The 26,904-nt window shown below is 37.3% G+C and overlaps 1 protein-coding gene across 6 annotated transcripts in view; it reads right to left on the bottom strand.

Annotated features, from left to right (window-relative positions):
• Positions 1-26,904, bottom strand: part of ELL2 (elongation factor for RNA polymerase II 2) — a 73,771-nt gene that overhangs the window by 31,600 nt on the left and 15,267 nt on the right. For 5 of the 6 annotated variants that reach the window (XM_082377032.1, XM_082377028.1, XM_082377031.1 and 2 more), the window contains exon 2: positions 22,738-22,785. In XM_082377032.1, the coding sequence (XP_082233158.1) occupies positions 22,738-22,785 (48 nt within the window). Of the gene's footprint in view, positions 1-1,707; positions 1,806-22,737; positions 22,786-26,904 lie in introns of those variants that run through there. The other variant, XM_082377033.1, reaches the window with a different exon arrangement.

Genomic DNA, 26,904 nt, shown 5'->3' on the forward strand with positions numbered 1-26,904 from the left:
AGCCACCAATTCCATCCCACACCCCTCCCCCTAAAAGAGTGAAGAAGGCTAAGAAGGGAGACAATTTGCAGTGTCTGGTACATAGCAGACATGCAATAAATGTCTGTTGAAGGAATGAACGAGCAAGGAGAAGAAAAAAGAAAGAAGTCAAAGGTAAACATCTTTTCAAAGGAGATTCATTCAGAAGACCCATGTAGAGCTTGAGAGCCTAAATTTCACCAAAGATGTTGAATATTAGATAATACTCCATAGATCCTCCATCACTCATGAATTTAAACTATCTTTGACTCCCTTTTTTTTTTTTTTTTTAAGAAATTCACGTTCTTTTTTTTTTATTTGTTTATTTATGACTGTGTTGAGTCTTCGTTTCTGTGTGAGGGCTTTCTCTAGTTGCGGCAAGTGGGGACCACTCTTCATCGCGGTGCGCGGGCCTCTCACCATCGCGGCCTCTCTTGTTGCGGAGCACAGGCTCCAGACGCGCAGGCTCAGTAATTGTGGCTCACGGGCCCAGTTGCTCCGTGGCATGTGGGATCTTCCCAGACCAGGGCTCGAACCCATGTCCCCTGCATTGGCAGGCAGATTCTCAACCACTGCGCCACCAGGGAAGCCCCTTTGACTCCCTTTTTAAATTAGTTCTAATTGCTAGGGTAACAAGCTTCTACATTAATTATCCACTCTATAAATTATATCTCTGGGGGGCCCTAAAGTTACTCTTTTATTTCCCCAAATTTCCCCTAGTTCTAAAATGCTGGAACTTTGTGAACAAGCCTTAATTTACTCTGTAAGTATTCATCAGGCTGTCTTATTGGGCATGCAAACTGAACACCCAGTCAGCAAACACACATTGGTGAAATGAAATGGAATGTTTTACTTCTTAATCCTATAGAGGTGGAGCAGAGCAGGAGCCAAAGGAATGCTTGTGTGAGATGCAAGGGAACAGCAAGTCTGTCCACAGGCTGGTGTAACAGCATTCACTGACGTCTGCTTTTGTTTTCCTAATAATAGCAGGGCTCTGCTGTCAGAGAAGGGATGTGCCCGGTAGCCCAAAGCTTCCTTAAGTTCTAGGACAGGAGGTAGACAGGTAATGTAGGTGTGAACACTTGAATGACATCCCTTCCTCAGCCATGACTCACTTAACTCCCATTCACCTTCCCCCTCAACTGTCCCTGTAGATCTGCAGAACCTGGTTGGGGAGATTTTCCACAGTGGTTGTAGGCTCATCTCCAGGCCAGGCTCTGGCTTCAGTTTAGGCCTAAGGTCTTCCTTCCTGTGCGGCTCAGGTCTGGGAATGCAGGAGCACTTTACGTATCAGAGTATGAAAGACTGTCCGTTTTGGGAGATTCTAAATTGTATTTTAAAAAAGTAGAAGCATATAGTTTTTTTGTATTTTGCAGGAGTGACTAGAGTCTGTACTCAAATTCTACAAATGTTCGGTATTCTTTCACTGAAAACTTTTAACTTAATTACTGGAGTCCTTAAGCTCAGACATCTACTAAACAGAGCATTTCATTCAGGAAAGTTCTTAACGAACCTTTATAATACTTAAATGTAGAGTTTTCCTTTCTTATCATCTAAATTGTGATTCCTCTTAAGTAACATTTACACTTCTTAAGGTGAAAGATTATCTCCCTATACGTTTTTTTTCATTTTTAAACACACACACAGAATGTCTTTGTGTAAATTTGGAGGATTTAATAACAAAAATACCTTGTATGAATTAATTACTGTGCACACCACTCAAAGCATTAGGGTCTGGCCTGATGGTGGGCAAAGAAGACTTTCATATTCTTATTCTTTAAAAGAATCTTGAATAGAAAAAAAGCTATAGTCATTTAAAAAATATCATAATGAACAGAATAGGAAAGAATCAGATCAAAAAGAACCAAAATTAAAAAAAATACACAACCCATGCTATGCACCCACTGAAGTGTTTGAAAGTTTGTATCCCACATAGATTAGAACAGCAGTTTTCAACAAGGGGCAGTTTTGCCCCCAGGGGACATGAGGTGTGGGAGGGTGCTACTGGCATCTACTGGAGGCCAGAGACAGTGCCCAACACTTTACAGTACACAGCACAGTCCCACAACAAAGGGTTACCCAGTCTAACATGTCAGTAAGGCCCAAGTTAAGAAACTATGGATTAGAGCTAGAGGTAGAAAAGAAGTCAGGGAATTCTGACTTTATTGACTTCTGAAAATTAATGAAGAAGTGGAGGGGGAAATGGTATCTTTAAAGAAATAAAAGTACCCGTTTAAGAAAAAAAGAGGTAGTATCATGGAGAATGACAGCAGGACTTCTCAGAAGTCTCTCCAACCCACTGTCCCACTCTGTGGTGTGTACGTGAGCAGTGAGCAGACAGGGGCAGGGGCAGGCATCAGGGCAAATTATGTTCATGATGGAACCCAAAGGTGAATCTTGATGCATATCATGGTATGTTTCTCCAACCGAGGAGCTGGGGTGGGGTAGGAGGTTAAGGAATGATGAGAACATGAAGCTCTGAGTTGCCACAACTAAGTTTCTACATCTCCTTTCCTCGGTGGTTTTCAGATCAACAGCAATGCAGATGGTACAGCCTGACCTAACCTCAGGCTTTTCCTGTAAAAGATCTGAGAGCAAGATGTTGCCTAGCAATATTCATATCTTTAAAATTTCAAAAGCTTAAATTATACGGTCTATAGATTTAGTATATCTAATTTCCTGAAGGAGATGGTACAAATTAGATACAAATTTTATTTGCATTAATGTCTGAATATATTCTTCAGAATGAAATGTATGTACAAAGAGTACTTATGTTTACAGCTGGCCTAACAGTTTGGCTCCTTGGGCAGAGCCTTAATGGAAAGAGCAGGTTGTGTATGACAGTTAGGGCAGGCAGGAGGGGTGAAGGATTGGGGGCTTCAGAACTAAACTATGGGGGCCTCTGAGTGGACCAGAGCCTGTGGGACTGTTGAGGGTCACAGCTAAAGTGGGATCGGAGTCCCCACTTCAGAGACTAGACTTTCAGAGGAACTTGTGGATACTTATCGCTCCTCTCTCTAATATATAGGAACCTATTCCACAGCCTGTCTAGATAGCGAAACAGGAGTCAGTCTTTTCTTCCAGAATGGTTACGAAACATTTTCTGATAAACTGGCCTTTGAATATGGAATATGAAGAGAGGGAGTTAAAAATGAAATGACTGTTATTGGGGGGCCTAGGATCAGCTTCTGGAGACAGGGCTAATCACCATGGGAAAAGAAATTCTGAGGTCTGATTTGGAAACAGTCTTGGAGGAGCATCCCTTTGTATGATAGGAACTTCTCAATTTTAATTATAATATTTTGAGCTTTTCCTATAAGTCAGTGGGAATACCTTTATATTTAGCAACCTATGGTCTACTGGAAATTTTTAGCTAAATGTCTTAAGAATGAAATATTATTTTAAAAGTATCAAAGACTATGATTCCAAACAGTTTCTTATTCACAATGAAGAATATAAAAATATACTACCATGTTCTGGGCAACTCAAAATATATATTTTAATTTTCATTCCAAATATGAGAGCCTGAAAATCAAAGGCTTAGGACCACAATCCACAACCCTCCTCCCAAACTCCAGTCTGTCTTTGATAAAAAGCTACGAAGACAAAGTTTCAGGAAACTTTCAGACATTTATAATTAACATAAACACTGTATACCAAGATGTGTAAATCAAAGCTTCTAATTATTCTGAGACACAAGTTCAGGCATGTGGCACTGGGATCCTGCCTGAAAGGTCATTTCAATATCAAGTCACAGACCTCCTATTTACATAAGGATATAGGATAGAAGTGCAGTGTGCACATTGCTGCAAGTTTCTTCTCATAGAGGCATGCTAACATCTGCTTAAAAGCCACTGGTACTTTTACTGCAGAGGTTTCTCCACTGGACTGAGGTACACACTAGATTAAAAATAGGACCATCAAGGTTTTTTTTCCCTCATTTATTTAATATAAACACTTTGTTCTGTTGTGGGTATTACAAATGATTTAAACTTACATAAGCTTTTATTTGACAGCAATTCTATAAGTTTTAATATCCAGCCTTTTCTACTAAGGTGACTGCAAATGCTCAGTGAGATGTTCATGACCCAGCAATACCACAGAGTTTGACATGACAACTCTCGGTCCTTAAAGCAGACCTGCTGGCAGGGCCTTTGAGATCATCTAGTCGAATGTCTTCATTTTACAGATTTGAAACAGAGAAGTTAAGTGACTTGCTCAAGGTTACCTCTCTATTTAAAATTGTAACCCCTGTACTTCTGACCTCCTGACCCTGGCTCCATGTTTGTCTAAAACACTTAGTACCTGCACTACTTACAGATTTTGTTTGTTGTCTTTCTCCTCTGGCTAGAATATAATCCTTAGAAGGACAGAGGCTTTTGTCTGGTTTGTTCCCTGTATTGCCAGCATCTTGAATAGTGTGTGGCATAAAGTAGTCACTCCATATGTACTTGCAGAATGAATAAAAATGGTGATTAAAGCCTCAGCCAGGACTAGAACTGAAGTGTCTGCTTTCTTTCCACCAATATTATAAAGCATGTTGAAAAGTTTCCTTATATTAAAAAGGGGTTCTATCCTCAAATAAGTTTGGGAAATGCCATCTTAAACAAAATCATTTACTTTGCTGTAGGTTCTTTCATACTGAATAGCGGTTTCCCAATTTTTATGACCTCAGAACCCACTTCTTCCATTCCTATAGTATCTTAGGACGCCAGCCTGTCTCTTAATATTATTTGACTAAAATATCTATTATTTTACTATAGATAAACTATATATCTTAGTTTGGATACAAAAAGTGCTACAAACACTTAAACATTAGAATTCTCCATTGTTCTCAAATCCTCTCCTGACTTTTAATAATTCTGTAATTTCTGAAAAAAAAATAATTCTGTAATTTCTTAATAATCTAGAAAATTTGGTTTAGCTAGAGAAATGTATTGATATTTGCATGTACTGTTCAGGTTCCAGAGTTTAGGGACAGAATAAACCTAGAATCAGAACAGAAAATAGAAATCTCAACCTGAAAGCCGCAAGTCCTATTTTTCAAACTAGAGCTGCGGTTATGACTTTAGGCCTAACATTATGGGTTTAGGGAAGGAAAAAAAACCCTCTCGGATCAGTCCAGATGTAGAAACCAATGCTGCGGTGGAGGTGGGGGACTAGGGAGGGGAGGGGAGGGTATCTTTCACTGGCAATTGATCAAGTTTAAGTATTAGAGAAATCAGTAAGAGATAAATATTCCTATTGACAAGGAATGACAGGGAGTGGAGAAGATCCCACACATATCATAAACATCTGAAATTTCCACATGATAGAGGCTTTACTGAGAGTAGTGCAAAATGCTAAATTTATCTGCACAAAGGGAAATATTGGCAGTTATCCAAAAAACGCAGGCCATGTACCAATTAATATGAATAATTCAGGACAAAGTTAAGTCCATTTATTTCCTTGCATTCTTCCTCTTTGGCAAGATGTATAGTATTAAGGAAAAAAGTAAAGTAGTATAGCTTTTTCTATTAAGCTTCATGTAGCTCCTTAAATCCAGTAATAGAACTTCTTAACAAATTCTCGATGAAAGGGTACAGTAGGCCAGCAACGAGACTTCTTGGTTCTGTTACTTCCATAGGATATAGTCTTATCAGAAAACTCATTCCTTTGAACTGCATTCTCATCCCTAATGTATTCTTTTATATTTATGGCTGTTTTGGGGATAACATCATTGATGGCAACATTTCAAAACTAATTTTAATTGGTTACAAGTAAGCAATACCACCTACAGGAGTAAAGTGCTAATTTTTAAAAGTCAAATATACCCAAGTTGCTATATAACTGAAACTGAAAAAAACTGCCTTGAGTAATTTCTGGCTTTCTTAATATGGTTCTCTTTAATATGAAACCAACCTTCTAAATGTTGGTATATCCAGTAAGGTGACACTGATTGATTAATTTGTTCATTTAATTCATTTATTCCACAAATATTAACTGACTGCCTGCTGTGTCAGGCACTATTCTAGGTTTCTGTGACACATTAATGAATAAAACCACAAAGATCCTTGCCATTGTGGCACATATGTACAGAAATTCAGGAGCGAGATGATGAGGGCTTCCAACAGGAGATGGGGAGAAGTGGAGGAATCAGGATATATTTTGCACGCAGAGGCAGCAGGATTCCTAGACATACTGACTGTGAGGAATGAAAGAAAGAGAGAAATCAAGGATGATACCAAGGCATTTTCCCCTGGAAGAATGGAGTTGTTTGAGTGTGTGTGTGCCCCTATATATACATGTATGTGTATATATACTCATGTGTGTATGTATGTGTGTGTATATTTATTCTTGGATATGATGATGAGTACCTTAATGTAACTGAATCCATATTAGCTAAGTGCACTAAAATACAATTGACCAATGCTGGTTTCACTAGCTAAAAAGGGGCTTCAAAATGAGTTTTGTTATGACTCATTTTGTAACTTCACGGCCAAAAATTACTTAGAAGGGCCCAGGTGGCTGGGTGTAGTTGGCTGGTAGCTCAGTATTTCCAGGAAAAAGGGGGGGGATGACAGTTAGTGGCAGGGGAAAGATGCAAATAGCAGATACTAGAGAACAGGGAAAAGGTATACAGACTATGGAGTGTGAGAGAACAGAAAATTTGTATTTAAAAATGACTGCAAAATTGAGCTAAGTGCCGAAGTAGCTTTTAGAAGAAAAGTGAGAGAGCCACCAAGAGAATCTGAGAAGTTTGTTCAGATTTCATAGGACACATGTGGTTCCTTCCCAATAGACTTGGGCCTCACTCTCCACCTTGTATTTGATGTCTCCACTTCTTGTCTTGGCTTGCATTAGCTTATCCTTTGTTTAACACTCAGTTCAGGAGCCTTTCCCTTCCCCAGTGAGATGGGTTCCCTTTTCTGTCCCCACAGCCCCTTGGGCTCACTTCTACTGCATGCTAAGTACTTGTTTGTGTCTTCCCCCCCACTAGACTATGAGTTCTTTGGTTCTTTGGAGGCAAGGACCACGGTCTTACTTTCATACATATCTGGAACATGACAGATACCTAATAAATATTTGTTGGATTCATCTGAAGAAACTTGGGACTAGATTAAATTCACTCTGAAGAAGACTTATGCCAGGACTACTAAAAAATTAGAGATATAACTGAAATAGATCAGAGGAAAACCAGGGCTCTGCAGAGCAGGCAAAATAAACAGCGAAATGAAAGGAGGAAAAAAAAAAAGAAATCCCAAGCAGCATGCACTGTGTGGTACAAACATCAGGATGAAAAAGTTTTTTACCTCCTTGTGCTATGTTTAGCCCACAAACCTAGGTCAAGTGGTTGCCTGGTTTGTGGAACTTAAATTTATTATATATTATACATTTTTCTTTTTTTAAAAGTATCTTCATCTTTATAAAAATACTCACAGAATACTCTGGCCTTACCAAATTCCATTGAAAATATGATCCAGCGTCTTTAAAACCACTTTGCATTTTAAAGGACTTAGGGAAACCACACTAAATAATTCTAAACTTAGCAATTCTCCTGGTCAAGTAGGAAGCAGAATTTTGTTTAAAAAAATGGTTTGTTTCTCAGAAACAAAGCCCAAACCTGAATTCTACAAGGAAAAAAAAAATCTTAAGTATGAATGTCAATTTCCAAATTCATTGCTAATCTTCTCTCCTTGTTCTACTGGAGTCTTGAGAAGAGCTTTCTGTAATATGCCAGGAGGAACTGCTGGGGAAACGTGGGTGGACTAGAAGTCAGGTATGGCAGTCAGCAATGATTGTTTAAACCTAGGGAGGAAGGCTGGTACTTGACAGATGTGAACGCTCAAGATTAACATAAATTGGTAAAAGTGGCCCAGGCCTTAGATTTTGCAAAACACGTGGTTTCATTCCAACTCAATCAATGTTGCCATGAAAACTTATAAGTTCAATAACATAAATTGTATTTAAGTCTGAAGAATATTTCCATATAGATTTGGAAATAAATTCAATTCTTAATTTTCTGTTTTCAACATCAACATCTTAAAAAACTTTTTTTAAGCTACAGAATGCTTTTTTCAAAGTAAATCTTATGGGGAAACCCACCATGTATTACAAATAGAGTCAGAGCCGCTCTGGTTGAGCGGACTGGGACTGGGACTGCTGAGGCAGCCACTGTGGTAACATCACAGAACCCAGGCTCTGGGGACCAAAGACACAAAACCATGGCTGCATGTTAAGGAAAGAGAAACAGCAACAACATGTACGATAGTCAGGGGATATCATTTTATTAATTACATTTTAGTCACATCTTAAATGACAATTACAAAAGAATGTGTATAAATATGAAGTCTTATCTGCCATTTCTTGATGGGAATTAGTGCCAAATATTTGAAGGATACCAAAGATAGGAAATGGTGTCCTTCTGCCTTATTCCCTTTCCTTTTTATTTTATTTTTTAAACAAAAAAAAATTATTTGTTTTATTTATTTATTTTTGGCTGCGTTAGATCTTCGTTGTGGTGCATGGGCTTCTCATTGCGGTGGCTTCTCTTGTTGTACGGCACAGGCTGCAGGCACGCAGGCTTCAGTAGTTGTGGCTCATGGGCTCTAGAGAGCAGGCTTGGTAGTTGTGGTGCACGGGCTTAGCTGTTCTGCGGCATGTGGGATCTTCCGGGACCAGGGAGTGAACCCGTGTCCCCTGCATTGGCAGGCGGATTCTCAACCACAGCGCCACAAGGGAAGCCCTCCCCTTCCTTTTTAAAATGCTTTCTTTACTATTGGATCCCTTTGTATTTCCAGTTCTAAGTTGGGTATACCTCAATGGTTTGAGAAGAAAAAAGTGAGAACTTCTCTCTTACACACAGATGACAAGGGAACAGGGCAATCAGACCACATCTAGTATTCTAGATTACAGGCTCTGGAGCAACCCTGCCCAGTTTCCAATGCTGGCTCTGGAATCTACCATCTGTTACCTTGGGCAAACAACTTAATCTCATTAATTCTCAGTTTCCTCATCAGTAAAATGTGGATAATGATATTATTCACCCTATATGATTGTTGGAGTTTAAAGAGATAACTCATCTAAAGTGCTTGCAAATAATGATGCAAATAATGATCTATTCTTCAGCAAATAATGATGTATTTGATTTTTAAAGTAATTTAAAAATGGTAATGGACTGATAAGCGCCCTGTGGATAATCAAAAGTTGATAATATACTTATTCTGAATTCTTGGTATTTACAAAAGTAAGGGGCTAGAAACCTTCAAGGTCAAAACTTACGTATTAGCTTAAATAAAAGTCAAAGAAGCTATCTGGGAAAACAAACAATCCAAAAGACTAGCAATATTTCTAATTGTTCCAAACTCAACATACACAGAGATAAGGTACAAGAATGAATCAGTGGGCTTCCCTGGTGGCGCAGTGGTTGAGAGTCTGCCTGCCAATGCAGGGGACATGGGTTCGAGCCCTGGTCTGGGAAGATCCCACATGCCGCGGAGCAACTGGGCCCGTGAGCCACAATTGCTGAGCCTGCGCGTCTGGAGCCTGTGCTCCGTAGCGAGAGAGGCCGCGATGGTGAGAGGCCCGCGCACCGTGATGAAGAGTGGCCCCCGCTTGCCACAATTAGAGACAGCCCTCGCACAGAAACGAGGACCCAACACAGCCAAAAATAAATAAATAAATAAATAATAATTAAAAAAAAAAAAAAGAATGAATCAGCCACAACAGGTGTCCATGGAAGGCTGAAAAATTACAGATGCCTGCTGCTACTCTAGAAGGGTAGCAAACACTCCTTGCTTCCCAAGTGCCCTATGCGTTAAAAAAAATGCTGCCTTCAGTAGCTACAGCACAACAAAGAAACAAAATAGAATTAAGAGTCCTTATGGAGCCACAACTTTGTGACTTTAAAGTACTCACTCTTCATAAATGCAAACAATATTTTAAAGTTTGTGGGGTTTTTTTGTGTGTCAAAGCTACAGATAGTTTTGAAAAATGAATAAAACCTATAGTATTCTAATTTTTATAGATCTCTTTCCAAACATCTACCCTGAAAATATGTTCCTAAGGTAGGGTCCATTTCAATAGAAAATTTATTTCTTTTCAGTTTTCATACGTCAAATTCACTTGTTGATTTCCTTCAAGCCTTCAAGAAGTTTATTTCTGATTTTACATTGATATGCACAGTAGGTCAAGAACTAAATTAGAAACTGCAATTCTCATTCCTAAGACACTTAGCAGTTCTGATGTAAATAAGAGGGCCTGTGAAGTCTCTTAGATCAATTGATTTATTATTGTAAGAAATACAGGACAAAAATGATTCATTTTTAAGGATGGTATGCCTGGGCCACTGGCAAAGCCAGAAAACCCATCCCCTTCAAATAGAGAAAGAGACATGTTGGTAAAGAAAGGGTGAAGATATTTTACATATGAACAACTAAGGTAATTACTGTATTTTAATAATTTATATCATAAAACTGTTGATTGATTATCTTCTACATAGTTATTTGATTCTGCTAGGAGGCAGACAACATGGGTCCCTCTAGAACAATGAAATTATACAAGATCGCAAAACATTTTATCCTCTTGGCAATAATTCATTGCATTGCCCCTTAAAAAAGATAACCATATCACTAGGTTTCATGAGACATTTGGCTCCTCATGACTCAATCGCCTTAAGTATTTTTGAAAAAAGTTATATACATAAATATATATTTTTTTTACAGATTCTGAAATTGTGAAGTTTAAGACTTTATCCAAAATTAATCCTGGATTCACAATTATCTTATTTTTCAAGTTCTCTAAGGAAGGAACAGAACACTATCTTCCTGAGAAAGTAAAACGAAACACCAAGCATCCCTAGTAGAAAGTTTTTCTTTACAGCCAAATACAAAACGTTTAAACAGCTGTGGAAATATGTCAGCATCATCTTACTGTTCAGTGGAAATGGAACACCTCAAGCTCCTGTCCCTCCTTCCTAATCTGTGAAAACTGACTTTAATGAATTACTAATACAACGAGATTAAGAGAAAACTAAAATGCATTCAGATTAGTATTAAGAAAGAATTTCTTAGTATTGATTAGTAGAGTATTACTATATTCATAAATACGGCTATGCCTTACATTCTCACTCTAAAATAAGATATCCCCAATACAACTTATTGAGTGATTATTAGACACTCTCAACTTTTTAAGTTCTATAAAAGACTGCCCTTTTCCTATGGCTGCTTAATTAAGTACCAACCCTCTAACACTGTGAGCCCAATTTAGCTATCTTTAATCAGTTCTCTACTGCATTCTGAGTTTTATTGCCTGAAGCTCCCTAGGAATCTTATCTTTTTAAATTCAACTGACTACTACTATTCATTCCCATAATCTATTCTTTCTAGACTGGACCCATTCCCAGGACACTTCACAAGACCACTGTTCCAAAATGTCAACTGTTAACTCAGAAAGGAAAGTGGCCTCTTCTCCCATGTTCTTGATAACACCAGCAACTCTGCCTTTACCTTCCTCCCGCTGGGGAGAAAGATCACAGATGGGAGAAAACTTTCTTTCCCCACTGATAGATGACAAAGCAACTCATTAAGTAGCTGACTAGAAAGATATTTAGCTGGTGTCTAGGTATAGATAACTTCGAGACCTGCTTTCTCTTTTTCTTGTCAACCTGTTTTTAAACCTTGAATATTCAGCCTTTCTCCTAGATTCCTGACATATTTAAACTTGGCATCTCAAAACATTTCTTTTATGTTTATAGAACAATTAGAAAATATAGATAAACAAATCTATCTCATTAGTAGGGTAATTAGTAAAGCAATGACATTCTGGTGTATAGCATTTCATTTTCTTTTGCAGATTTCTATTTGTGTTTGTGTATTTATTTTTTTAATTAGTATAATGGTATATATGATATCTTATTATTAATTAGGAAGAAGAAATGACAACTTCAAAAGTTTCCAACCTAAATCCATGGACAGTCTTGCCATTTACCACTTATATATTCTCTTATACCCATCAGGAAAGTATTACAGCTCTTTAGACAGAGTAACTTGACTACACTTAATATTTGGTATTTTATAATTTTTTGTTGCTACCATAGATGAGATCATTTTTACACTGAAACTCCTAATTGCTAGTGCTTAGGGAGGCCAGTGATTTTTTAAAATTATATTTATCACTTATTGGGCACTTTCTGTGTGCCACTTTGCTAAGCTCTAAGATAAGACTTTGGCCTAGGTGTTTTCACTTTAGGTTTGACATACAGCTAAAGAAATGGTTTAACAAACAATAAGAATTTCAAAATCTGCACCCATATACATACCTTCCCACTAGCTACCATACAAGAACTTTCTTTGCTCCTATCTAAAGCCTATCTCTCCTCTGAGCATCTAGACCCCATCTCTCCAACCTACTCGAGGACATTGCTCCAGCAAGTCTTGCTCTTTCTCATATCAACTTTTGCTTTCTACTGGATGACTCCCATCAGTTTATAAATGTTCTGCTATTTCTCCCATTTTAAAAGAAACACCTCTCCACTCCACCCTACCACTATTAAGCCAGTGGTTTTTAAACAGTTATTTCTGAACTGACCACCTTACTGAAGGAAATCCTGTAAGTTTTTATAGTTTTTCACTTGGTTTATCTGCAGATACTGGCAAATTTGCCCCCACTTATCTATTATCCATAGCTTTTAGTTAATTTTCTTTTTCATTACATTAATGAGCATTCTCCAAACAATATTAAACTACAGAGATGAGAGTGGCCATGTGTATTTTATTGCTAACATTAAAAAGGATATTTCTGGGCTTCCCTGGTGGCACAGTGGTTAAGAATCCACCTGCCAGTGCAGGGGACACAGGTTCGATCCCTGGCCCAGGAAGATCCCACATGCCGCGGAGCAGCTAAGCCCGTGTGCCACAAGTACTGAGCCTGTGCTCTAGAGCACGCGCTCTGCAACAAGAGAAGCCACGACAAAAAAAAAAAAAAAAAAAAAAGAAACAAAGACCCAACACAGCGAAAATAAAAATAAAAATATAAAACCAGAAAAAAAAAAGAGAAGCCACGACAATGAGAAGTCTGCGCATCGCAAAAAAGAGTAGCCCCCGCTTGCCTCAACTAGAGAAAGCCCATGCGCAGCAACGAAGACCCAACACAGCCAAAAATAAAAACAAATAAATAAATAAAAATTTAAAAAAAAAGGATATTTCTGTTGTCTAATCACTAAGTATGCTAACTGGCTATTAGATTGATAAAGATAATTTTCATCATGTTAAGAAAGAATTCTTCTTTCTATTCCCTACTTAAGTTTTAATCCAGATTTAATATTGAATTTTTATCAAATGCCACTTTGACATCTATTGAAATATGTTCTGGTTTTTCTCATTTAATCCATGAAGATGACAGATTATAAATATACAAGTATATATGTTTATATTATTATATTTAAAGTTAATGATAATGAGAATTTTATGTAACATTTTCTACAAAATCAATACAGCTTGTTATGAAGCTTGACAACACAGTGAACACCTGTGAATTCACTGTCCAACTTAAGAAAACATTAGCAATAATATATCTACCCATTGCTCCTCTCCTATCCCTTCTGCCTGCCTTTCTCTACCAGAAATAACAACTATTCTAATTTTTGTGATTATCATTCCTTTATTGTTTTTAATAATTTTATCACGTGTGTACCCACACAATATATTGTTTGACTTTGCCTGTTATTAAACTTTATAAAAATGGTGTCATACCATACATATGTAGTCTTCTACCCACTTAGAGTTTTCACTGCCATATTGCACAGAGCTCTAAGTCACTGCTTTTCACTGTTGCGTACTCTTCCACGAAATCAGTATGCCACTGTTTATCTCTATTAGCCTGCCATTGTTCTTAACTAGTGTGAACAAAATTTGGCAAAAAGGGCTTCAAATCCCCTAAGTGTTAAGAATTAAAAGTATCAACACTCATAAGTATTCACAACTAAACCAGTATTCTTAACAATTGAAAAAAAAAATAAGTCTTTAAATAGAGCTTTATAACAGAATTCCACTATAAATACACTTTTTGTCTTCTCACTACTGGACTGCCAAGTATAATTAAATACTATAAAATGTCCTTTGGAGCAGTTTCTTGAAAATCCTTTTGTTCCAAATCCCCCAATAACAATGTCTCCTGGACAGCTCCATCTTGATAGAACAAGGTATGGAGTTATTATCTGAACACCTCATGGACATCATGTCCCAAATTAAACACCCCATGAGTTCTGCCTCAGTCTGTTCTTTCATCTATTTTAGATCTTGAATAATGGCCTCACCATCCAACCAAACGCTCATCATAAATATGGCGCCATCCTCAACTCCTCTCTTTCCTTTCTCCCCATGCAGAAGGAATAACAAAGTTAAGGTAGCTACTGGATAAACACGTTAAAATGCAAATCTGATCACATGACTCCCTGGCTAAAATTTCTAAAATTAAAAAAAAAGAAGATGATCATCTTCTGTAGTGTTTTTTAAACCACAGACTGTGACCCATTGGAAGGTTATGACACTATTTTAGTGGATTGTGATCAGGATTCTTTTAAATTGAAATAGAAAATGTCAGAGTATACTGGTAAAGGATAAATAATGTGCTGTGAAACTTTTATTTTAGCTGTGTGAATGTGTACACTGATATCTGTAAAGGGTCACAATGTAAAATGTTTTTTCTTACTGAGACTTGTTACTAAATGTGTTTGAAAGCATCTACTGTAGTCAGTGGTCCCCTTCAGAAAATGATGAAAATTATGAACCTTCTCCTGAGAAGAGAATGTGTATATACCTACATATGTGCATATTCTTATCATATTCTTAATTATAGTGAACCTAGCTATTAGAATGAAATCTAGGGGGAAAAATCTTAAACGCCAGACTTCCAGACCTCATCATAGACCCCCAGGGAGACTTTATAGATAGGAAGCACTGATCTCCAAGGTGAAATTCAAGCTCCTTAAGAAGGTGGCAACTTTTGCCACATGTGCTTACTACATCTCTGAGACCTCCTTGACTGTCCTGCTTCCTCTTGCTAGCTGGGGAGATACTCAACAAATGTTCATATGAATGTCAGAATAAAATGCTCATTGAACATTTATTACAGGCAGGTAAATCAGTGTAGTGATGAAAACAGGCTCTGGAACTAGATGCCTAGGTTTGTGTGCCGGCTCCTTTAGTCACTAATTGTGTGAGCTTTTACAAGTGGTTTAACTTCAGAGCCATAGTTAGCACACTAGCAGAATGGGAATATCTGCTTCATGACATCCCTGTGAGGATTAAATGAGAATAATATATATAAAGTGCTTAGTATAGGATTCTAAGCATGTAATAAATATTCAATAAATTTTAGCTAAAATTATTGAAAAAAGTTGGAATCTGTAAGCAAAATAATAGAATAGATGACTGTGCATTTATGGTAAATACAGTACAAAGACTAGTTAGTGAGATTTGAAAATTCCTAGCCTGATAAGGGCAAATTCATTAGCCTCAAAGCATGTCTATGAGCTTTTTAAGTCTTTAAGTCAGTAAAACTCTTTTCTTCTAAACTTGTTTTCCAAACAAATTACTTTTATAAGTAAAGGTTTTTAGCCTAAAAAATCTGAGAACATTTTAATTTCATACTCTTGTTCCTTCCAGTTTAAATCACAAGAATAGTTATAAAAATTTACCTTCCCTATAAATTCTCCAGATTATCTAACACATGGAGCTAACAAGCAAACTAGTCAAGGGTGGGGTCAGGAAAGAAAACTTTTGAAAAGATTCTAGTTAGATAAAATCTTATTGCAGAATACAGGAACTCTCTAAATACTTCCACTGCATTGCTGTAGTTTAGGTGCCAGCAACTGTATGGCTATGTACCACTGCATAATATAAAATGCTGACAAACTATGACACAGTACTAATATGCTGTTGATACTGAGATACATTCTAATTCCAAAGACGTTAAATGTTAAAAAGAAAACAAGCCTTGGAATCAACAACATATAGTAATTTTGTTGTTGTTGTGTTAAATATTGTTTGAAATAAGATCTGGGGCTTGGACATATTCTGCTAAATTGTTTTTCCTGCTTTAAATTTTGACTTTTCTTTTTAATAGAGCTCTTATAAGCTCTTTAATAAAGCTCTTATAAGGATAAGGCCTTGCACAGAGTAAGAGGTCAAAAGATATTTACATACTGCTTGTGGCTCAAATTTAGGGGTGGGTTAGCTATAAGAACCATAGGTGTTATAAAATGGTTAAAGATTATTATTTTCCAAGCTTAAATAAGTGAGTGCTGTTAAGTGACAATGTCTGTAACATAGACAACTGAATTTCACAAGTTTCAGTTTTCGGTGGGAAACAAAAAGGCAAAGCCATCAGTGGCAGATTTTATTGACAAACAGATGGTGTCAGGAACAAGAGCTGGCATTTCAAGGTCTTATTTACCTTTGTCCAAACACTGTCTACCGTGGTGCTTGGTACAGTGCAAATATTCACAAATGCTTGTTGAATGAAGATAGTAAGCTTAACTGACTGCTAAGAATGCAGTTAATGGTATTTGTAGCAAATTCAGATTTAAATCATAGTTCCAATGGCTGCTTTCCAAAGTGACTGCAGTTTGGTGAAGGACAGAGCAGGATGATTTAGTCTTCAACTCTTTTATGAGTGTGTTTTGGGAGGCTTGTCCTGCTGTGGCCCACACTGGATGGAGCCTGTGTGGCGTACACTGAGATAGCTTCCTCAGGCAACACAACCATACAGTCAAAGTCACCCTCCCACCCTCACCATTCTGCACGTCTCCTTTATGTCACTGGTGTCTGTAGTGGTACCTGGCCATGATTTGTGAACTTAGCTCTCTACTCTTTTTTATTTAGAAACCCCACAGGTAATTCTTATCCAGAAAGAAAAGGAGAGCAGAGGTGGGTGGCAACATAAAATAGAGAAGTTGGTCAATAGCTTCAAACTATTATTCAGTTATTGTTTGAGATAATAGGAGTTTCCAGAATGTCAGCCCATACCACTGGCCAAATGACATTTTACATATATATACATATATATATACACATACACACACACACACACACACACACAGTATATTATACTATATACATAAAAAATTATATAATCTTTGATATATATCAAAGTTAAATATTTCTTTCAAATTGGGTAATTTACTATTGTATTAATACCTTAGTAAATTAACATGTGATTAATGGGTTATAATTCAATGCAAATATGTTATCTACACATGTTAACCACTGTAATATTAAAAAAATTAAAACAGAACTGCCATAAAAGGATTTAATTTTAACACCTTTGTAGTATTAATTACATTCAGAGCTGAGTGTATAAAGGTAGCTGTTAGTCAGCAACCTTTGAGCAGACTGACTAAACACAACCGTTGGCAAAACCAGTGGACTAGCCAAACCAAAAACATCAGGGGAAAGCAGAGCGCAGGCATATCATCTAAGAAGGAATGACAGTGCTGGGGATTTATTTTTATCTCTGCTGCTGTTTCAAGCAGATAGTTATCTTTGCTTCCCGAGTATCAAGTAGATTAGAGAAGGGTAGTCTGTGGGAAGTATTTTCAGGTGGGTTGAAATTGGCTACTAATTTCAAATACTGTATAATTTAGTTTTTCAAACCCAATCTTCTCTCCAGCCCCCCAAAAGGAAAATAAATAATTAACAAAATACTTCTGAATGCTTTGCTAAGTTTGGAAGTTAAGAAAAAAAAAAAAAAAGAAAATCCAACTCTGTTCTTTAGAGTTTATGGCTCTACTGCAAAAATTTTAACACTATTCAAGCCTTTAAAGTTAGCAGTTAAATGCTGATTTCATCTTCAGAAGGTCAGTGTGCCTTTTTGGAAGACGTACATCTAAAAGCTGTTTGACTGGCTGTTCCTTGCTCATTCTTAGAAAAGTGTGTGTTACTCAGTATTTCACAGGAGACATGACATGGTACTTATAGACAATATTTTCTGTCCTCATCTTAAGGTTAATTTCTAAATTACATATGCAAAGCGAACTTCTATGTTTTAAAGCCTCTGGGATTGCTGAGTCTGAAGTAAGCAATTAAATTAGAGAGAATTTTGGAACAACATTCTCATAACAAATACTGAGTTAATACTGAGGTCTGGAATCCTATTTACTGTGACAAAGTTAACATTATTTCTCACTGCCCTGGGACAATCATTTCCTGCAAATGAGTCCCTGATGCCACAGGCAAGTCCACTCTGCAAGGCTGCCACAGGCCAACAGATGTGGCCATTATTTGCTGTTGAAAACGTTGCCATTTCAGATTTTATCTGAATTATAAACATACCACAGATCTACCTTTTTGTGTATGAGTGTGTACATAGATTTTAATAGACCTTCTGGTATTTTACATACCTATTTCCACGATATAATATTTTGCATCTACCAAAACCTTTGTTTAAAACCCTGATTCACACCAATCAGAAATACATAAGCCTTGTTCCTGAGAGTCCCCTGTACCTATAGAAGTTCTGAAAGGAGGGTTCTGGATAAGTCCTACATTATTAATTCTTTCCTGAGTATTAGTCTATATATGTTTGTCAGATTCTGAGTTCCCTGAGGGCACACCCCATGTCTTACCCATCCCTGTATCTTTGCACACAAAGCACTTAGCAAAGTACTTGGCACCAGTAAGGGCTAAAAGAATGTTTGTGCAATAAATAAGAAACAAACAGAACAATAAAGCTATTAGCACACCCACTGATTAGGCACCTGTTTATAGTTTACTGAATAATTATTTTAGTAGATAACTGCATCAGTAACAACTGCCATTACTTGAAAATACTGAGTTAACTTACTTCCAGTACCTCTCCTTTTACAGCTGTTTGGTATAGTGGGGAGAATTTTCCCTGGCAGAGTGAAGACCTAGACAGTAGTTACAGCTGTGTCTCCATCAGCTGTGTGTCTTTAAATAAGAAACTTTCAACAAACATAAAAATAAAGAGTAATTCGTTTTTAAAACTTTACTGAAACACACATTTTTGGAAAATTTTCCCCTGCCACATTTTCAGTATCCAGTTAAAATATGAGACAGAACTAACCTGATTTGGATAAAGCTTGCTCAACAATAAAGATGCAGCTTTTGGAAACCATGTGCATTATACCATTACACCCCTCTGAATGTTATAACTCGAACACCTCAATACTGTAGCCATGTGAATCTTACCAGCTACCTTTTCTATTCAATTAGAATGGTCTATAAAAATGTACAATCCTAGTAAACCTTTAGTTATGAGTATCCTAGGTATGTATTAGAACTGCAAGGATAATTGGTTGAGCCATACTCTTAAAAATCAACAAGGTAATTTTGGCTGATTTATTCAGCTCCTGATATTTATGAGTTTTGAAAACATAATTAACTGTTCCTATAGATATTTCCTCATCTTTTCAGAATCCATAAAATGCCTTCAATGACCATTCAGTTTCCTGACTACCCTTTTCCACTAAGGGAAAAGGGTGAGATGAAGTGTGAAAGACAAATTTTCATTTTTTATGCTATAAAAGCTGCTGCCCAACTGTGATGATAAAAATCCAGGTAATCAATGATTCTCAGAATTTTCACTCTTTAAGAGCATATTGCTATACTTCGTTTAATGGTCCAGTCTGCATTTTTTTTTAGAAGAAAACTTCAATTTAAGAGAACATGTTCAGGGCTTCCCTGGTGGTGCAGTGGTTAAGAATCCGCCTGCCAATGCAGGGGACAAGGGTTCGAGCCCTGTTACAGGAAGATCCCACATGCCGTGGAGCAACTAAACCTATGCGCCACAACTATGGAGCCCGTGCTCCACAACAAGAGAAGCCACTGCAATGAGAAGCCCGCGCACCACAACAAAGAGTAGGCACCGCTCACCGCAACTAGAAAAAGCCCGCGCACAGCAACGAAGACCCAACGCAGCCAAAAATAATAAATAAATAAAATAAATGAATTTATTAAAAAAAAAAGAGAACGTGTTAAGGCACAATAGTAAATATGCTTAAAAGTTAACCTGCCAAGACCCAAATTCTGACCTTCTAAAAACATTACAGAGGGGGAAAAAAATCCTATAATTAGTAACAAGGAACAGCATAAACATGCAGTGCTTAGCATCAGGGAAAGAGGAAATAATCTTAACGCTAAATGTTCACTTTTTAAATGATATTTTAACAATATTTCAGTTGTATTTCAAATATGTCTATATAGGACACTATCATGACAGTTAATGTATATTTTCAATCACATTTGATGTAAAGCCTGTAAATTTGTTAGACTTGCCACATTCTTTCTAGAGAAAGTTTCAAAGTGTCTGAAACACTATATTAAAAGACAACTAAAATTTCTCATTGGGAAAAACTCTTTTGTGGGAAATCTAAATTAAAACCTTCCAATTTAAAGTCCTAAACATTTTCCATGTAGGAAAACTCTGTAAGTATACTTCTTCAGATAGTTTTTAAAGCAATCAGCACCGGCAATGTTAAATTATCGTGGCTCTCAAGAAAAACAGAGGAACACTGTACAGAAGACCCTCACATTTGTGGCTCTGTGTATTCCCTGTGGGCTGTGCCAACCCACTCTCTCCCCAGTAATGACTCTTTGTTTTTACTAAGTCCCAAAGGGCTGGTGAGAGCGCTGCAAAGAGAAGGGGGGGAGGGGTGGATGGAATGCAGCTGCAGGCTCTGAAACAATGCTGAGTCCATATATTTTGTTCCCAGTTAGAATAATAAAAAGGGGACTGCAGTGGGGGGTGAGGGGATGGAGAAGACAGAATCCAGAATAAGCAAGGTAGGGCCAAGTATTCCATAGCTCTCATTCTGCAGCACCCCCTCCTCTCCCTACACTCATACTATCCCAACTCTAATAACCATTCATTTGGTTAAAAAGCTTATCTGTTAAAATTCAAACACCCATTAAGATTTAAACCTATCAGTCATTTATATCTAAATTACTTTTATCAGTGAACTATACTCAGACAAAGAATAGAGTAGGTAGAGAGAATGGAGCTTGCAAAGATAAACTGGGGAAGCATGGACACAAAGATAGGAAAGTTTGGGGGAGGTATGTAGGAGATTTCTGAAAGGGAGGTCCAAGGTTTCAAACAGAAACTGCCTGCTTTGTAAAGGTACCTAGGGCCTGGGGGGTAACTGGTATGCTACAGAAAACCATATTCCTTCTAAGACTGCTAAAAGCTACATGTTTCTGAATCAAGAGCTTGGAAGCCTGCACATATTGGTTCCTCATTATTCAGTCTAACCTAGTGCCTCCTAAGAAAATGTCTCTCACTTGCATTTCCCTGGCCTCCAGGTCCCAACTGGGAGAATAAAAGAATTAAGGGAAGAGGGAAGAAGCAGACACCAAACAAGGTGTCAGCTGCTAGTGAGGGAAAAGCAGCTCAAACCCTACTCTTCTCCCCTGGGTACTGCCCTCTCTTCCCAGATAACCCTTTACTGAAATGCATAGCCCTGCTGAGCTCAAGAAGTGAGGCCTGCCTCTCGAACATCCCTTCAGATATTGTTGATGCTATTAAAATTTGTAAGAAAATTCAAGAAGCCTCAAGTAAATAACTGACACTAATACCTCAAAAATAGTATCAGCATGCACTAGAGACTATCTAAAAAGCTATGAAACAAAATTCAGAAGAATGCTTGTTCCAATTAGGATCCCATTCATGAACACTCAGTTACTGGGGGGAGAAAAAAAAGGACTTCATTGTAAAGCTATCATGTAGAAGCAAACCTCTGACATCCACACACAAACATCTCCTTCAGGTTAGCATTCCACAAGATTTAGAAGTACTCTTAGTTGGTGTTGAATGATACAATTAATCTCTTGACTCTTGAAATGTTTTCAAGTTATAAAGTTTAGAAAGACTGTATTTATTCACATTGAATTTTTGCATTTTGTGACATAGACAAAAATTCACAAGTGTATAGATTTATAATAAACAGGAATATGATCTTCCCCCCTCAGGTTGCCTTTTCTCTAGAGCTCTAAAATCCATTTACAGATATTCCAAATCTCCATACTGTAGACAGTATATAGAGACAAATTCAGAAATGCATATTAATTTAAATGAAGGAATGATTGAGTCTATTTATTTTATTAATATTAAATAGTAATAATTATGAAATAATATTGACACTATTCCTGTAAAATTTATCATCTATTACAAATACAAAATTCATAGGTGCATTTTATTAGGAGTTATCATTTATTATACTTTTAAATCCAGCAATAAAATAGACAATACTCTGTTTATTCTGTGTACTAGAAAAATTCAATTTTCTATATATACATTTCATTTCTTAGTATGTACAATCAAAGAAATTAAGTCCATAGACAGCAAAAGTTTGTTAATATTAACAACAATCACATAATTGTAACTTGCCTGAAATTAATAATTCTTTATGGTTACTTAATTGTGGTAAACAAAATATAATCTCATAATACTATGATGTATGATACGCTTCAATAAAAACGTTAAAAAATCAATTATCTATGACTTGGAAAAAAACTACTCTCAATATCTATACCTGAATTACTTAGCTAAATCAAGAAGATAATTCAAGTCTTAAAGGTGTCATAAATTTACATTTAGTCACAAAGTTCACAAAATATGAGCGACATTATATTAAGAGGCACAGGTGAAAACAAATTTTAAGACGTAAATATAATAACGTGTAAGATTAGATTTTCTTGCTAAAACAATAAGAGTACTCACCCCTTGGAGCCCTTGGAACTGAATTGAAGGTCGAAAAGGAATTAAATTCTATTAAAAGAAACATAAGAAACAAACACGTCAACCTTGGTTACTGGGACACGGAACTAAATGATTAAACTCTAAATCTATGCACTTGGTCAGTGCTATAGTCTGTGAAAACCTTTTCATTACATACTTAGGTTTATATGTCATTATATTAAGATGCCTTGATAAATGATACTGCACTACTGACATTTCTCTGAATACACAACCGAAGGTATCTTTTGGCAGTGTAGCTAATCAGGTTTTTGAAAATGACTGACATGATTTGGCAAAAAATGATTAGTGTACTAATTCAATTCTACATGAAAAAGTATTATTGCTTAGTTTCTTGATATGTTTTTTAAAAAGGTAGGGGAAAGCAAGAGATAGTCAAAGAAACTTTGCAAAACTCTTAAGAGGATGCTAGAAATATAAAATTAAAATATTTGAGAATGAACTGTGGTTTCCATTTTCTCACATTTTACCAGAGATTAGTTTTTAGTTGAGGGTCAAACAGGTTACCAATTTTCTCACAAGATTCTCCCAGGAGAATATAATTTCTAGAACAATGTTTTGTTTTATTATGAGCTTTGTCCTGTTCATAATTTTTATATTTTCTCATAGAGTTGTGTATTTAGAACAAAAGCTGAAACTGTAAACATCTACCATAGTCTCAGGCATGATTTCCTGTACCTAAAGTCACCAGTATGGGGCTGGTTCACCACTATTGGAACGCTTTTCCAAACTTCTAACAGAAATTCATGGGGAAATCAGATTTGGGTAGCATTTTAATAGTAACACATCAGCCTGTAAACTATTCTTCATACCCTTGTATCCAAACCCAATACACAAAAACAAAAGCAGTGGTTTCTGGTCTCAACTCTACTTTAAAGAAAAATACAGAGGCACCCATGTGCCCCTCCCTCAGCCACTGCACATTAACTACTACCTACCAGGTACTTCCCAAAACTTCTCTACAGATTTAAAAGTTTACTAATCACGATTACAATAAACTAAAGAGAAATAAGGAAAGGATAAGTACTTTAAAAGACAGATCATCTGAATATAAAATCAAGTGGTAGCATTAACCATTCTATTATTATTTATAAAAATGGGTAAACATCTTCTTGAAGAAAACATAATAGATACTATTACCATTGTTCTACCACCATAAAAAGATAATTTAACTTTAGACTTATCAGCAGAATCAAAGCACTACTGGGTGACAAAATTTATTTCTTGGTGTGGGAGAAGTAGGTAACAATTTTTCATAGTGATTCATTCTAATTCACAGTCTTTTATGAAAATATAAAATACAGATTAACGCTAACTTGAATTTCCTTAGAGGGAGAAAACCTCACCCAAACCTACCTTCCATAGCTAAACCTCTACCTGAAGTAATGGTAGCTTGCCTGCAGAAGCCCTGGGGAGGCCCCCTTTGTGTGTAAGTAGGTGGCACTACAATTTAGGTAAGACAGGTCCAGGTTCTAGCTTTCTGAATATTTCAATCAGCCCTGCCTCCTGCTCTCTCTTCAAATCACAAACACTGAACATCTCCTCTGAGGCTGGTTACACTTTCCTCTCTGACTCTTTGCAGGCAGGTTATCTTCAGCTCACCACTGGAATTTGAACTTCTCTATCAAGTTCATCAATTCTTCTTGGTCAAACAAATGCTAACTTTCCTCAATTTTCAAATTGCTCACTTCTCCACTGGATGTCACTTGGAGACACCACTCCTCCTAGCTCTTTGATCATGCCTTTCACTTTCCTCTTTCTAGATCCAGTCTCTCTTGGAGGCTCACCCTTGCCTATTTGGTGATGACTCTGAATCTCTTTCCTATTCCTCAACTTGGCATCTCTCTGCAACTTGCAACTTATCACAGCCTAGGACATTTTGCATTAGAAACTCTCAATGACAGCAAAATTGGCAAACACTAAACCACCTCCGCCCCTCGCCAAACTGGCACCTCTTTGCTACTTTCTGGCAAGGGTGCTTCTATCTTGTTGGTTCTCCAGGTTCACAACCTTAACGCACAGCCTCTTCTCCCTCTCCCCTCACCGTACTTTATTAGGCAATCGCACACTGCTAGAATCACAGAATTCCAGGTCCAGAGGTACTCCAGTTGGTGCCCAGCCCCACCCCCTACCCTTAACCACAATGGGCCATGAGTCCCATTAATAACTAAGCTGGGACCAGAATCTAGGACTCAATCTTCCTGTTTTGCCATACTGTTTTTCTTCTACTATCTTGGGCTCCACACATATCTGTTATGGTAGATTCATGGGCACTTGCTCCTTTATGCCAGAGAGTTCGCATTTTAGTTGGAGAACATTTGAAAATTATTAAATATTGTACTAGGCTAAGTACTGCTGGGAGGTGCAGTAAGGATTCTCACAAAGGAGAAAAGTATGGGTTAGAAGAGATACTAGAAAAGAGAAAAGGCTCATGGAAAAGATGGCTCTTGAGTAGCAATTTTGAAAAGACAAACTCCAGGGAGAGGGAGTACCCTAAGCAAAAAAGCAAGGAGACAGGAATGGGTACTGTGCAGGCAGATGGCACGTCTTTTCACACGTGAAACATAACATAAAGGATGAGAATTGGACCTGGTGATCCCTGGCTAATCTCTCCTTGACCTCAAAATTTGCCTTCAGTTTTAGCTTCTATCCACTACAGAATAAATAGGACAGTAATTTAAATTTCAGACCTCATAATTTCTAAAGATTCATCACCCTGTGAAATAACCCTATCCTAATCCATTACCCCCTTAGGGATGGCCTTTAAGTCTTGTCTTTGACATGATAAACAACTGGAGGCTCTTCTGATTTTTGGAATAAGAAAGTGAGTTGCTGAAAGAATGAAGTGTTTCAGGGAAAGCAGCTCTTTCAGTCATGTGTAAGAAAGACAGAGAGAGAGATCAATTGGGGCTAGGGAAAAGGATTAGACATCAGCTCCAGGGGATGTTTTATTTAGGAACACTCTGGTGATAAAGGCCTAAATTAGTATGGCTTCATCTGGAGCAAACACGAGATGGTGGAATGAGCAGACCTTCCCGAGAATGAATGATAAAATGTGATGAAAGCTTGAATATCAGGCGTACACGCGCACACACGCACAAAAGAAGCAAAGGTGGCTCAGGGCTCTCAATCATCATCTGGGGCCAGTCTGCCCCAGACTCCCTCATATTAAGCTTAGTCTCTACTTTGAAAGCTCCTAGCCTGTTTCAGGTCCCTATCACCACGCACCTAGACAAAGGCCTTCCTCCCTTCCTTCAATTCCTTCCAAAGGCTACTCATTCCAATAGCTAACAGAAGCTTTCTCAGATACCACCCTCAGCATGTCACATAGCCTGCAGTGGGTTCTATCAAAGCAAAACAAACTCCTCCACATAGAAAGCAGACGGTCCAACTATAGCACCAACCAATTTCATCTTCCACTTCCCAACTGTGGCTCAGCAGTGTTAACCTTTTTCAGTCTGTTTATTTTATAAACAATTTCCTCTCTATTTCTACCTCCTATCTGTTCTTTCAACCTGGCATACCTTCCCAAACACTATTTTGCCAATCCATACTAATCACTTAACATTCAAGCTTAAGATTAATTTCCTCAGCTAGGCCTTGTTTTAGATAAATCAGAAATCAAAGACTCAATGAGTTTAAGGACCCAATGCAGGTAAATGTGAAAGAGACTGGGTGTAAAGCAACAGGGCAGTGGCGAGTACCTGGGGAATGAATGCCCAACTGAGAAAGGACTCAAATTTTAAAATGTTAAACCTTTTTCTCACCAAACAAAACACTGCTGCCACCATTTTGCTAACTCTGAACTATGCCCACTTCAGCTACCATTAGCTATTGTTTTTTCCAGATGCCTGTGTCTATGGTACCACTACACTGGGGGTGTATTTTTTTCATAGGTTTTCTTACTCCTAGTTGTTATGATACAGAAGAGTCTAACACATATTTAACTTACAAGTATTTATCTACATTATGATAAAAAAAATATTATAAAATCACTTTGGCTATGTTCTCTTTATATATGCGGTATACAACTATACGCATTATATACTTTATAGATTACTATTCTGGGTAGTATAGACAAAACAATACCACTAATGCTTTACATCAACTTAGGGATTTTCAAGAGTAATT

Source organism: Balaenoptera borealis (assembly GCF_965194805.1).
Source record: "Balaenoptera borealis genome assembly, chromosome: 2".
Lineage (NCBI taxonomy): Eukaryota > Metazoa > Chordata > Mammalia > Artiodactyla > Balaenopteridae > Balaenoptera > Balaenoptera borealis.